At 33.7% G+C, this 14,620-nt stretch overlaps 1 protein-coding gene across 1 annotated transcript in view; it reads left to right on the top strand.

Moving 5' to 3' along the window:
* The first annotated feature begins 3,196 nt into the window (after positions 1-3,196).
* Positions 3,197-14,620, top strand: part of C12H12orf40 (chromosome 12 C12orf40 homolog) — a 37,141-nt gene continuing 25,717 nt past the window's right edge. The window contains 6 exon segments of the mRNA XM_053557901.1: positions 3,197-3,232; positions 8,486-8,624; positions 11,337-11,469; positions 12,065-12,113; positions 12,953-13,147; positions 13,894-13,896. Coding sequence (XP_053413876.1) covers positions 8,519-8,624; positions 11,337-11,469; positions 12,065-12,113; positions 12,953-13,147; positions 13,894-13,896 — 486 coding nt within the window. The 5' untranslated portion in view covers positions 3,197-3,232; positions 8,486-8,518.

Genomic DNA, 14,620 nt, shown 5'->3' with positions numbered 1-14,620 from the left:
GGGGCCATGCCATGGAATCATGTCCTTAAGTGATAACCGGAGCTATGTTTAGAGCAGTTACCCATGTAGTTAAATATACTGGAGACCATTTCATGAAATCAGAGACCTTTTGAAATTGATTATGGTTGGCTACGAACTGGATATGACAGTAGTCATTGTAGAATGCTTTTAGCAAATGACTTCTGTGGATTCATCAGCAAGTCTTTTGAAATATGTGCACATTTTTGGCGTGATTTGTTTGTGATACAAAGTTCTAGCTAGTTTCATTCTGGACTTGGGGAATATATTCAGTCATCATTATTGTCTTATTTTATATTAGCTTAAGCAAACCAAAAGAAGCAACTATTAGGAAACATCTGACATAGACATCAACTTTTAAAATTTTTTTTTGTAAAACAGCTCTTTAGTTGACATTTCTATTCTTTGGCAATTGCCTGTCTTTATGTAGCATATTTCCCACCTATGAGTTTCGGTGATAGGCACATACCATCTCGCTCTATAAAAGCTGGGGAAAAAAGAAAGAAACAACCCAGATACTTGTTTCCCAGTCTCCTCTGCAGCAGACTAATAGGCACATGCCCTAAGCTTAGACTTTGATGTGCTTTGCCTTGTACTTTGAATCAGGAGCTGGGGGCCCATGGAAATGGACACCAGAGTATCTACTGCAATTGCTGTTAGTGGCAGGAGCTGCAGCAGGATTGAATTTTCAGAGACAGTAATGCCAGTGATGCTGGGGGCAGCGGGTGTTCATTGTCCAGGAGTGGAGGTGGTACAGTCAGTGGTGTTCAGTGTTTACCAGGGCCAGCAGTGCTATCTTATGAGACCAATTGCAGCAGGATTTTTGCTGTGATCCTGCAGCTGCCTAGACTTCTTATTCCTGCCATTGCCAGAGCTGCTTCCTCAGCCAAATATGATTTCCATTGCTAGTAAGTAGAATTCTGACTGATGGAATCTTCTTCTTTAATGCAACTAATTGAGTTACTATATTTGGTACATATTTAGATTATAGGGACAGAGAGTACTTTCATAACATTCATAGTCTTAAAACTTATCTAAGTGTTCTGTTTGAAAAATCCCTTTGACATATATGTCAGAATCCTATTTTACTTTCACTGTAACCTTCAACTACTGAGACTGATACAGATATTGGTGTTAAATTCTAATTAATTTTTCTCAGGCACCTAGAAAAGGCATTCTGTAATACACAGGATTTGGTGACAGCTATAACAGCATACTCAATAATCAAAAATCAACCTGGTGTAAAATCATTTGATTTGTTCATACTGTGTATAAATAATATATGAAGACTTTTATTTGTTCCTAGTTCTATTGAGCTCTAGAATGTGGGAACTTCTTATATTTCTTCTTATCTCTTTATGATCTATATTGTTTAATATTACTGCTGCTCTGTCATACTTCTTATATTCCTGGACTTTGAAAAGTCCCTTTTCCTTCTGTGCCTAAGTTTGTGACCTTTAAAATGATGGAAAATAAACTAACCTTTCATGTCCTCTGTAGCCTTAGCATTTGATGAGCCAGTGAGATGTAATTTCTTTCCTTTTGCTTTTGTGAAGTTTGAAAGGCAGCAGTACACTTATGATGCTGCATGGAGTAGAATATATAGGGTTCCTTGATTAATTAATTTGCAATTGTCTTTTAAGACATAGATGGCAGGTTAAAGAACAGGTTCAGTAAGTGGCACAGTCTAAGGGTAGGCATTCAGTAACTGTCATTCTTGAAGTTTATGAAAACCATTGAGACAAATGAACAGCTTTGTATATTCTCCATGGGCATACTTGAAAGGCTGTATATAAAGTAGTTTTGTTAAAAACTCCAAAGTCAGACATCCTGGATCTATCATTTATTAGTGCTGTGGCCTTAGGCAAGTTAACCTCTCTGTGCCTTAGTTTCCTCTGTGCCTTAATTGAACCTACCTCATAGAGTTGATGTGGCGATAAGATGAGTTTATATGTGTAGAGTGTCTGAAGTATCTAGAATGGTATAAGATCTATAGTACTCATTATTAGCAATTATTTTTATACCAATTTCATAGTTAAGATACATTTTTGTCATTTTAGTTATAATTCTTGCATAAATGTTGAATTTGAGACCATAGTTTTATGGATTTATAAAAGATACATTGTGCAGATCTACTTATAGTGTCATGAATATTTTATAGCTTTCCATTGTTATTAATAGACAACGTATTTTATAATCATTAAATGCAGCACTATTATTGGTATTCAATGCTGACTTTGGCAAGATATCATAGACAAGAAGCATATCCATAATGACTAGTCTTTTTGAAAAGAAGGTGCTAAGATCTGACTGTTTTGTCCCCTCAAAATTCTTAGGTTGAAATCCTAACTCCCAAGGCAGTGATTTTAGGAGGGGATGCCCTTGGATGTGCTTAGGTCATAAGGACAGAGGCTTAAATGATTGGTATTAGTGCTCTTGTAAAAGAGACCCCAGGGACCTAGGTCACCACTTTCACCCTGTGAGAACACAGTGAAAAGGTATCATCTATGAGCTGGGAAGTGGGTACTCAATAGACACCGAATCTGCTAGTACCTTTACTTCCCAGCCTCCAGAACTGTGAGAAATAAATTTCTATTGTTTATAAGCTACTCAGTTTATGGTATTTTGTTATAGCTGCCTGAATGAACCTAAATCAGAAGAAGTGAGACCTCAGGTGCACATCGCTGATAAATTAACGTAACTGAAGTTGCTCTAGCAATGAATTTCACACTACTTTAGATGCCAAATAGATTTCTACCTTCTCTTCATTCCCTATTGATTTCAGTGGAATGTTGAAATGAAAGAAATGGCAAAGAAAGTAAGGTGTTGACCAAGAATATTGCTATCAGGTGAAGATCTTTCAGTGATATATTTCTTTTGATGCATTAATGTGTCTTATCTGGATTATAAAATTCAGATTTATCTTATGTTTAATTATTCATAGATACAGAGTGTTTTTAAAATTAGAACTTGGACTTCCTATGTGAGAAAATTTTGTGAAGTATGATATATTACAAAAACTTTAAGAATATTTTTAAGGTTTCTTTTAAAAACAAATATAAAGATCACTAACTACAGTTTTATATTTTAGTTCTCAGTCTTTAGCTAAAATGACGATTGTCTTAGAGACCATGTCTTTAATTGGTCTGTATTTTATCCTACTTTTCTTTTCAGGACCAGGGTTCTGATCAAACAGGAAAGGAGAAAGCAAAAGGTAAAGAAAATATGTGTATTTTTTTGTGTTAGTTTTATGAGAACAGCGATTTTCTGATGCGTTTTCCCACCATTTTTCCAGTTTTACCTAAGTGAACTGGAGGACCATCTTCCTTGAGTAGTCTCTATTCTTATTGATAGTTCAATTAGTCAGCTACTTTGTTCAGGCAGAAACTTAAAAATTATTGTTGATTCTTGGTTTCTTTCTTTCTTTCTTTTTTTTTTTATTAAATCATAGCTGTGTACATTAGTATGATCATAGTATGATCAGTGTATGGGGCACCATACACTCGGTTCATAGACGCTTTGACACATTTTCATCACACTAGTTAACATAGCTTTTGTGGCATTTTCTTTGTTATTTTGCTAAGACCTTTACATTCCACATTTACTAGGATTCACATATACACATGAGCATTTTTTCATATGTCTGAGGGCTGTTTGTAAGATGCACCGCAAGTGTAATCCCATTAATCCCCTTCCCTGCACCTACCTCCCCTCCATTTCCCCCTTCTCCCTATTCTTAGGTTGTAACTGGGTTATAGCTTTCATGTGAAGGTCCTACATTAGTTTCATAATAAGGGTGAGTACATTGGGTACTTTTTCTTCCATTCTTGAGACACTTTACTAAGAAGAATATGTTCCAGCTCCATCCATGTAAACATGAAAGAGGTAAAGTCTCCATCTTTTTTAAGGCTGCATAATATTCCATGGTATACATATACCACAATTTATTAATCCATTCGTGGATCCATGGGCACTTGGGCTTTTTCCATGACTTAGCAATTATGAATAGGGCTGCAATAAATATTCTGATACAAATATCTTTGTTATGATGTGATTTTTGGTCTTCTGGGTATATGCCCAGTAGAGGGATTATAGGATTCAATGACAGATCTATTTTTAGATCTCTAAGTGTTCTCCATATCTCTTTCCAAAAGGAATGTATTAATTTGCATTCCCACCAGCAGTGTAGAATTGTTCCATTTTCTCCACATCCACGCCAACGTCTCTGGTCTTGGGATTTTGTGATGTGGGCTAATCTTACTGGAGTTAGGTGATATCTCAAAGTAGTTTTGATTTGCATTTCTCTGATGATTAAGGATGATGAGCATTTTTTCATATGTCTGTAGGCTGTGGGCCTGGCTTCTTCAGAGAAGTTTCTCTTCCAGTCCCTTGCCCAGCCTGCGATGGGATCACTTGTTCTTTTCTTGCTTATACGTTTGAGTTCTCCGTGGATTCTGGTTATTAAACCTTTGTCAGAGACATAACCTGCAAATATCTTTTCCCATTCTGAGGGCTGTTTGCTTGCTTTACTTACTGTGTTCTTGGCTGTGCAGAAGCTTTTTAGTTTGATCAAGTCCCAATAGTGTATTTTTGAAGCAGCTCCAATTGCCCAGGGGGTCCTTCTCATAAAAAACTTGCCCAACCCAATTTCTTCAAGGGTTTTCCCTGCACTCTCTTCCAGTATTTTTATAGTTTCATGTCTTAGGTTTAAATCCTTAATCCAGTGAGAGTCTATCTTGGTTAATGGTGAGAGGTGTGGGTCCAGTTTCAGTCTTCTACAGGTTGCCAGCCAGTTCACCCAGCACCATTTGTTAAATAGGGAATCTTTTCCCCATTGAATGTTTTTAATTGGCTTGTCAAGGATCAAATAATGGTAATTAGCTGGATTCATCTCTTGGTTCTCTATTCTGTTCCAGACATCTACTTCTCTGTTTTTGTGCCAGTACCATGCTGTTTTGATCACTATGGATTTGTAGTATAGTCTGTGGTCTGGTAGCGTGATTCCTCCTGCTTTGTTTTTATTTTTGAGTAATGTCTTGGCTATTCGAGGTTTTTTTCTGATTCCATATAAAACAAAGTATTGTTTTTTCAAGATCTTTAAAGTATGACAGTGGAGCTTTAATGGGGATTGCATTGAAATTATATATTGCTTTGGGTAGTATGGACATTTTAACAATGTTGATTTTTCCCAACCATGAGCATGGTATATTTTTCCATTTGTTAACATTCTCAGCTATCTCTTTTCTTAGAGTTTCATAGTTCTCTTTATATAGATCTTTCATGTCCTTTGTTAAATAAACTCCCAAGTATTTCATCTTCTTTGGCACTACTGTGAATGGGATAGAGTCCTTAATGGTTTTTTCAGCTTGACTATTGTTGGTATATATAAAGGCTACCGATTTATGAATGTTGATTTTGTAACCTGAGACGCTGCTGTATTCCTTGATCACTTCTAAGAGTTTTGTAGTAGAGTCCCTAGTATTTTCCAGATATACAATCATATCATCTGTGAAGAGCGAAAGTTTGATCTCTTCTGACCCTATGTGGATACCTTTGATCGCCTTTTCTTCCCTAATTGCGGTGGCTAAAACTTCCTTTACAATGTTAAAGAGCAATGGAGACAATGGGCAGCCTTGTCTGGTTCCTGATCAGATTCTTGGTTTCTAATTACAAAATATATCCCATATCTGACCTCTACTTACTACCTGTACTATTAGCACTATAAATAATCATTTATTGCCTAGGGTGCTTACTCTGAAGCTCTCATAACCTGTGTCCCACTTCCATTTATTTTGGATTTTTAAAAAAATCACACTGATTGCATTACATAGTAAAATTGAGCATTTATATACCTTACAACTGAGCAGTATACGTCTGAAAGTCTTATATATCTGTACTTTAAGATAACTACAAATTGTTTGGGTTATTGTTAATGCTAAAATAGCAAACATAAAAGGAGAAGGAAGAAAAAGGAGGGAAGGGAGGGGAACACCCAAACATCTGTTAGTGGTGGAATGGTTAAACAAATTGTGGTTTATCCAAGTAATGGTATAGCATTGAAAATATGTCGACTATATTTAATTAGTGTGGATGAATTAGTGTGGTGAGCAAAAGAAGCAACATACAGAATACATGTAATTGGACTTCTTTTATAAAAAGTTGCAAAATGGGGGAGAACCTTCAGTATATCAATATGGTCAAAGGAAGTAAAATTTAAAGAAAAGCAAAGGAGTGGTGTTCTGGTAGCAGGAAAATTGCCATTGTTCCCTTTCCTACTGTATCCTCTCCTTCTTACCTCCTATTCGTTTCTCAGTCTGCTGCACTATGCAGCTCTTGCTAAGGTAATAATGAACTTTATGTTGTTCAGTTGGAAGGATATTTCTCAGCCCAACTTATTTTAATATGTCATCATCTCCTGTAACAATTTGACATTTCCTCCATCTTGAAACAACTTTCTCTGCTTTCTTTGGCACATTCTCCAGATTTTGTTTCTGTCTCTCTGTTTTTTTTTTTTTTTTCAAGTTAAAAATTTATTACTTAATTTTTGAAGTTTTCTGATTAATTTCAAATAGTTTTCTGGTTTTTCCTACTAAGTGAGACTTGATAGAAAAATTAAGCCTGGTTTTGTCAGGTTACTCAGTCACACATCTTTATTCCTTAGAACACAGAGATTGGAGGGTCTCACGATGGCTAGAGTATGAGGAACAAACTCAGATTTCTACAGCAGTGTTCCCTGGAATAAAGGCTTACTTCCTTTGCAGACAGTTTTTGTACTGTTCTTCCTTATTTCTAGAACTTTGGTTAACTCTGACTCATCCATCTATTTTAGAAAACATTCTTAAGAATCTTTCCCTCCCTCCGTCTAACCCCCTCCCATCCATCATTTATGTACCCTTCCTGTGGATTATGTACTATCCCTGATCTCCCTCAGTTGTAATCATTTGTGTCATTCTCCCTCACTGTGGTCTCACCCATCACAAAATACAGTGCCTTATAACATCTCAATTCCAAGGCACCATTAATTATAAGATTTAGTGTTCGCTTAGTCATTTTTTTTCCAAGGTGGGAAATGTTTACATCCTGAAGGTCATACTATTGGTGAACCATAGTGTGATCTTTTAAAAGATATTTTAGTTCAGTTTGGGGTTGCAGATCACTTAAATGAAATATGCACAAATACCTTTTATCTATGATACATTTGCATAATAAAAGTTTGTTCGTTTGTTTGTTTTTGAGGCAGAATCTCACTTTGTCACCCTTGGTAGAGTGCCATGGTGTCATAGCTTGCAGCAACCTCAGACTCTTGGGCTCAAGCGATTCTCTTGCCTCAGCCTCTGAGTAGCTAGCTGGGACTACAGGCGTCTTCCACAACACCCAACTATTTTTAGAGGTGGGGTCTCGCTCTTGTTCAGGCAGCTCCAACCTGTGAGCTGAAGTAATCCACCGCCTCAGCCTCCCAGAGTGCTAGGATTACAGACATGAGCCACCGCGCCTGGCAATAAAAGTATTTTTTGCCTGATAGCTGGCAGGTCACTTACAGTTCTTACAAGTTTTTTACAATCTTAAAAGTTGGTTGTCATTATTAATATTCTGAAATCTTAATGTGAAAGAGCCTCTAACTCTTGAAAATATGATATGGAAATTTGACTTCTTGCATTAAATTTTCCATTTGGGAATTTTCTCACTCTTGACATCTCACATTTATAACCACACTAGGGCATAGCATTATGAGTTATTTGATGGAAGAAATAAAGATGTTTTCATGGTTTTAGTATCTACCACATAATAGATGCTCAGTAAATAAATATTAAATGTCTTTGAACTTGGTAAATTAAGGATGTAATCTGAATGAAAAAAATGAAGATAAGAATAATAACAGTTGAAATATCCAGAAATAAAATAATAGCCGGATGAAGAATGATGATTATGTTTAAGTGTGTTTTAAAAAAATGAATAAACATCCTGGTGTCATGGGATAACAAAGCAAATTAAATTGGCTTTGGTTACAGGTTAGTTCTCACATGCTCAATTTTTTTCCTCCTTTCATTTCAGTTGACTTTTAATAACATTCGGTGGTACATTTCTTAAAGGCTTTCGATATCTTAGGGTAGAATACTTTGTAGAAAAACAAGTTTTAGCCTGTCAGATTTGTTGTTCTGTTTTCAGATTTTTTTTTTAACTTTCTATGTACTGATAATTTTTAATCTTTTGATTCTCACGAATGGCTTTTTAATGTTCTATTTTCAGAGTAATGTTTAACAAAAGGTTATAAAAGGCTGTGAAATTTTGAGTCTTTAGGCAAACTACAAGTTATCATAACTGATTTTAATTTATACATAAATGTATAAAGGTGGTATCAAAATATAAAGTTAATTATGATTTAATAGAATTATTTTTTTTTATTTATGATTCTGTCTAACCCACATCGTTGCTGCATTAATTATTTTTTTATTTTTTATTATTTTAGGAATATTTTGAAAAGAACAGGTTAAAATCAAAAATGAAGTTACTGGGAGTTTTATCCCCTGTGAAAAATTCCACTGTCAGTTTAGACCTTCTTAACCTATATATGGTAAATCAGATATCTTGCAAGAAGAAAACACATGGTAAGTCTTTCCAGTGCCATTTTGTTTTGGCCTTGATATGATCATAATAACATTTAGTTTTCCAAGTACTTACATAATATTAGAACCTCAGAGCATGTAGAAAGTTTAAAAATTTTTTATTCTCTTAAATTAGAAACTTAGCTTATATTTGTTTACAAATCTTTCATTGTGCCATCCATTTATTTTATTTTTAGGTTGTATATGTTATATAAAATTTATTAGGTATGGTTAAAATTGTTGCAGTATAGTTCTTTCAGTTATTACATTATTCTACACATATCTGAGCAGATAGTTACCAAATTCAACTAGAGAACAGGGAATAAATGCTAATAAATGTTAATAAATTACTTTTACTACTTTGTTTGAAAGGGTGAGCTGAAAAAATTTTTGCCTAAATAACTTGTTTTCTGTCTTATAATTTGAATTACTTTTTACACATTCCTGAGATGTTAATTATACTAGTCTAATATTTTAAAATCCATTTAGTCTTGCACTTTGATTCTTCAAGTAAATAAAAAGTTTAATGAGAATATTTTTATTCTCTCTCAAGGAAACTATGTCCGAGATTTAATTGCTAAAGCAAGTGATAAAATGAGAGCACAAAATGAGACAATTCATCAAGGAGGGGAAGAAATTGATGATAGTATCATTAGTATTTTCTCATTTCCTTTCTCTGCTGTTTTCATTCTCTAGCTACAGATGACAGTTTACACAAGTATATTCAATTATACTTTAGGAAAAATAAATTCTTCATGGACTTTTGGAATAAAACCTTTCGTTGGAAATCTGTCTGATGCATTTACCTTTATTTATTACTGTTTGTAGAAGAGAAAGAATATGTTTTTCTCAGAATTCATATTCTTTTCATATTCTCAGTCATTGCTAGGTTTATGGCTGAGGCCCCAATAACAAAAGACAGATTAACAAGAGAAATACATATTTAGTAAGTTTTATGTTACATGAGAACCTTCATAAGGAAGCGAAGACTCAAAGAAATGGATAAACCTGCATTTTTTTTTTTTTTTTCTGTTTTTACAGTTTTTTTGGCCGGGGCCAGGTTTGAACCTGCCACCTCTGGTATATGGGGCCGGCGCCCTACTCCTTTGAGCCACAGGCACTGCCCAAACCTCATTTTTTATGCTAGGTTTGATGAAGAAGTAGAAAGCTGGGGAGAAGAATGATTGGATTAAAAAAGTATAATCTAATAGTCATAAACTGAGGGGAATTTAGCAAGGTCTGTTTGTTCAGGTTCTTCTTTGTGACCCTCTGTCTTCAAAGAGAAGGATGTTCCTTTCTTCTGGATGTAAGGAAGTCATATGGGTTTTATGACCTGCTTTTAGGGGAAATTCAGCAAAATCCTTCCTAAGTTTTACGACCTACTTCTTTATAGAATGGGGGAAGGTGAGAGTGATGTTCCTGGTCCTACTGTTTTCTCAAATGCTAACGTGCCATATTTGGGGGTAATGTGTCCTGAACCCCATTACGTCTTCCTTCATTTTATTTTAATTCCTTCAACATATGTTTAATTAGTACCTATCATAAGTTGTGTATTGGGTACTGGAGATAAAATAGAAAGCAAACCTTTATTAGTCAGGATTCATGGCAGCGAATGACTGAAAGTCAAAACAGAAATATTTTTACTTATTTAACTAAAAGGAAGAATGGTGGCACAGTGGACCTTACAGATAATTTGACTCAAGTACTTGAATATTATCACAAATCATGATTCTTCAGATATTAGCTTTCTTCTCTCAGGCTGTCTTCATGATTGAGGCTCCAAACATGGCCTTAAGAAACAAATATTGGTCATTTTTTTCTAGTTTTGTCATCAGAGAATCTGAGAATTATTTCTCTAGTTCCAAATTTCTAAAATTCTACTGGAAGGTTGCCTTGTGCTGCTGGTGCCAGGTTTCAGCAGTGGAAAAATTTCACTTACAACCAGAGGGCTGGGATACAATTGTTGGTTTGTCTTGATAACATGGCTACTGCTAAACCAATTTTTTGCCCAGAGAGGCAGGGTTTTATAGGAAGATAGAAAATCCTCCTAGATGTGTGTATATAGTTTGGGTGAGTGTCAAAAGCATTTCACAGGAAAGTAGAATATGTAAAAATGTTCACAGGTAAAACAGTGATGTCTTTTATAAACAACTCAAGGCTTCTGCCCTAGATAAAGTTTAAAATCTAGTGAGGGAGATAGAGTATAATAAAGTGTGGAAAGTGCTGTAACAGAGAAAGTATTTAGTGCTACAGGAATTTGTAACATATATAGAGAGGGTGCCAAAAAATGTATACACATCTTAAGAAAGGAAAAAAAATTGTATTAAAATTGTAATACTCAAGGCAAGTTTCATTTCTGCAATTACAAAAGATATAAGATACAGTATACAAGATAATAAATGTTATAGTATATATTGAGTATTACAATTTTAATATATTTTTTCTTACGTAAAATGTATATATATATTTTTTGGTACCCACTGTATCTTTGGGGGTCAGAGAAATCTTGGAGGAAGATTTCCTATTAATAAGATAATGAAGAAAAAGATATTTTTAATTATCTGTGATAAATGTTAGTACTATAATGATTTTTTCTAGCATTTACAGAATGTTTTAGTAAAATTTCTTAGATGCACATTGATTTGGTGAACATGGCATATCAAATAATACTTTAAAAATATTTGTTATTTTAAAATTATATATTTTTTATTATAGAAGCTGTGAGAAAACCAGTCCATGTGAATATGAATAGAGATATAAAAATGCCCCTAAGAAATCACGATTTAGAACTTCCAGTGTCGCCTCACTGTATACCTTCTAAACTCTGCCTTGATGATACAGAAGACAAGTAGGTTTTAGCTAATATTTATATTGTTAGGTTTTTTCTTTTCTTTTTTTTTTGTGGTTCTTGGCCAGGGCTGGGTTTGAACCCGCCACCTCCGGCATATGGGACCGGCGCCCTACTCTTTGAGCCACAGGCGCCGCCCTATTGTTAGGTTTTTAAAATGGGTATTATTAATAGTGTTATTTGCTGGAAAATGTGCAAAGGGCTTACCTTCTAACTCCTCTTTTTGTTTGGCTAGCTGTGTTATAAAACTATTAAGACCCTCATCAAATGACTAAAGTGTTTTAGCACATGTAGTTTGACTTATCATGAAAATATATTTTAGTATTAATGTAATTTTTATAAAATTTAGTAATATTGGGTCGGTGCCTGTGGCTCAAGGAGTAGGGCGCCAGCCCCATACACCAGAGCTGGTGGGTTCATAACCTGGCCCTGGCCAAAAAAAAAAAAAAAAAAATTTAGTAATATTATGATCTTGAATGATTTTCTTAAGAGTTCTCTTTTCTGTGCTTGTGTAGAACAGTATGAATTTTAAATATATAAAAAGACAATTTTATTGCCATTTATATTTTTAACTTTAAAATTTTCTGTTCATTAGAATAAACTCTCAAAGACTAGGTAGTGAAGAAGAACCTGGCCCTGTTCAGGTGAGTTTTTTAAAAAATTCTTTTAACAGTGGTGACATGTCACCAAATGATCTGAATTCTGAATATTAGGGGAAATTAGTTATCCTTTAAAAAAAAAAAATTCCAGTCTCTAAAATAATCCTTTTAAAAGACTTTCAATGTAGGAAACCTATACTGTTGTAAGAATATTTCAGTTGATTGCTTATGAAAATCCCTGTGGAATACTGAGAATGTGACCAGGCCTATGTGTGCATAGCATCTGATTCTGCTTGTTACTGATGAGCTCAAAGGATAGTTCACGAGGGATTCTTTCTTTGGTTTCACATGACTATTTTATATCAGATTGTGATGTCCAGTCCTCACAATGATCCCAAGATGATTTCTCTTTCAAAGGATAGCAAATAAACTTTTTAATCAATTAAAAATAACAGATTATTATTAAAGCTTGAAATTTTGATTACTGTCCAATTCCATATTATTAACTGTCCTTTCTTTTCTTTGAATTGCCAGAGTTAAACTAGATGAGAAAGATAATGGCAATGAGAAAGATACTAAAATCTCTTGGAAATCTCGTCACTTGAAACGTGGATTAATGACACTCAGATTTCCTGTCAATACAAGTTGGCTTATTGGAATGGAGCTTGGGGTCAGGGGGGCAGTGGCAGAGGGAGAGGGGCTCTTCAGTATAATTTTAGTTGACAAGTCTCTCAGCTTAGGAAATTCTGCCAGCTCTGATGGTTTGCCTTTCCATATTGCAACTCATGCCCTTTTTGCTTATTTTAATTTCACTGTTGTGACTTTCCTCAACTGTAGTTTATGTATTTTGGCAATATCAATGATTTAATCTTTTTCCCCTATAGTCATCACAAGTCATGGACTTATATAATATGTCTGAACCTCAGTTCAACAGAATAGAAAATTGTAGTTTCACTCCACCATCCTTTTCAGCAGAATTATCTTCATTTTCTAGCAGACATATTCCAAAACTAAATTTAACTCCCAGAATAACACCTAGTACTCAGAAAGTTGCATATGAATAAAAGCAGGATGAGCAGGTACCTTTGAATCATTAGTTCTTAGCACTTTATATCTTTGTTTTTTTGTGATATAATCTTTATTCTTGTATAAATGTAAAATATATGTTATGAATCTCTATATAGATAACCAAATTAGATAACGTAAGGATAAATTAATTATAATTTCTCTCCTAATTTTTTTCTTAGGTCAAAAATTTAATTCTCTGCTCAGTAGAGGATTATGAATCCCCAAACTAGAATGTTCTTTAAAAAACCTTAGAAATTATTATTTTCTTAGAAAATTATTGATAGCAAAATTGAAAATACATAGTAATTTGTGTTACATAGTAATTGACATTTATAATTCCTGTAAGTTACTAGTTGTTACTGGCAAGGAGATTCAATAGCATGATATAGGAAATATAAATAGCAAAATACCGTCTCAATGACATCAAAGTAGTCTCTTAAAGTAGGAATTATGATGGCTTGATTCTTTTTTTGATTTGAAAGATCAAGACCACTTTTTAGATGCACTTTAGTTAACACTATATATTTATATTTAGTGTTATATATATTTACTACATATATAAAATATATATATATTTACTACATATATAAAATATAAAATATATGTAGTAAATATATTTATATGGAGGTATATGGTGGTAAGATGTTCATTCATTGTGTGTTCCAAACTTGAAAATAGAAAAATATGCAAATGTTAAAATTCTAAAATATATCTGTCATAGAACAAACCCGGAAATGATCTTCTTCCAAATTTATAGAGAGTTAGAAAATAAAATTATTAAAGCTTACTATACTAATGTCTAATGGTAATAAGGAGAATAGTTATTAAACACTGTATTTGTTACTGGAAATATTTAGTTTTGAATTTCTCCCATTTTTAGCATGCAGTGGTTTTATACCATGTTTATATATGTATTATATATGAATTGATTTATAATTTATATTTTGTAAATGTATAAATTATAGCTGTATCTTATAGTGTATCATATTTATATATGTTATATAGTTATATATAATGCATATTTATTGAAGTGTTTATTAAGGTACGTTTTACTATTTCTCAGAGAAGATAAAATGAATATTCCATTGATATGTTCCATCCTTATTAATGTAAGGGCCCAATAATTTTTGAATGATGCAATGAAAGACATTCAATTATCCATTCAGTTTATTTTATAGGACAAAACTTTGTTTTCTAGATCAGTTTATTACTCGTCCTTGCTCTATTAGTTTATGGGATAGAAAATAAAGCATTGAATAATCTCTACTTAACTCTACTTAAACAATCTACTTCTTGCCTATGCACTCTATAGACTGCAGGTTAATCATTAACTCTTGAGAGGTAAATGTTAACATCTTCTACTTAATATGGTAGAAGATTGAAAAGAGAAGCTAGTCTTTTTCTCCAATCATAGTGTCACATTGTGAAATACTAGAGAAGTATTTAATAGCTTACTTGGAGGGAATTCAAGAAAAGTAAGAAGA

The sequence above is a fragment of the Nycticebus coucang genome, chromosome 12, assembly GCF_027406575.1.
Source record: "Nycticebus coucang isolate mNycCou1 chromosome 12, mNycCou1.pri, whole genome shotgun sequence".
NCBI lineage: Eukaryota > Metazoa > Chordata > Mammalia > Primates > Lorisidae > Nycticebus > Nycticebus coucang.
The sequence above is the reverse complement of the archived record's forward strand: the minus strand, read 5'-3'. Positions and strand labels throughout refer to the sequence as shown.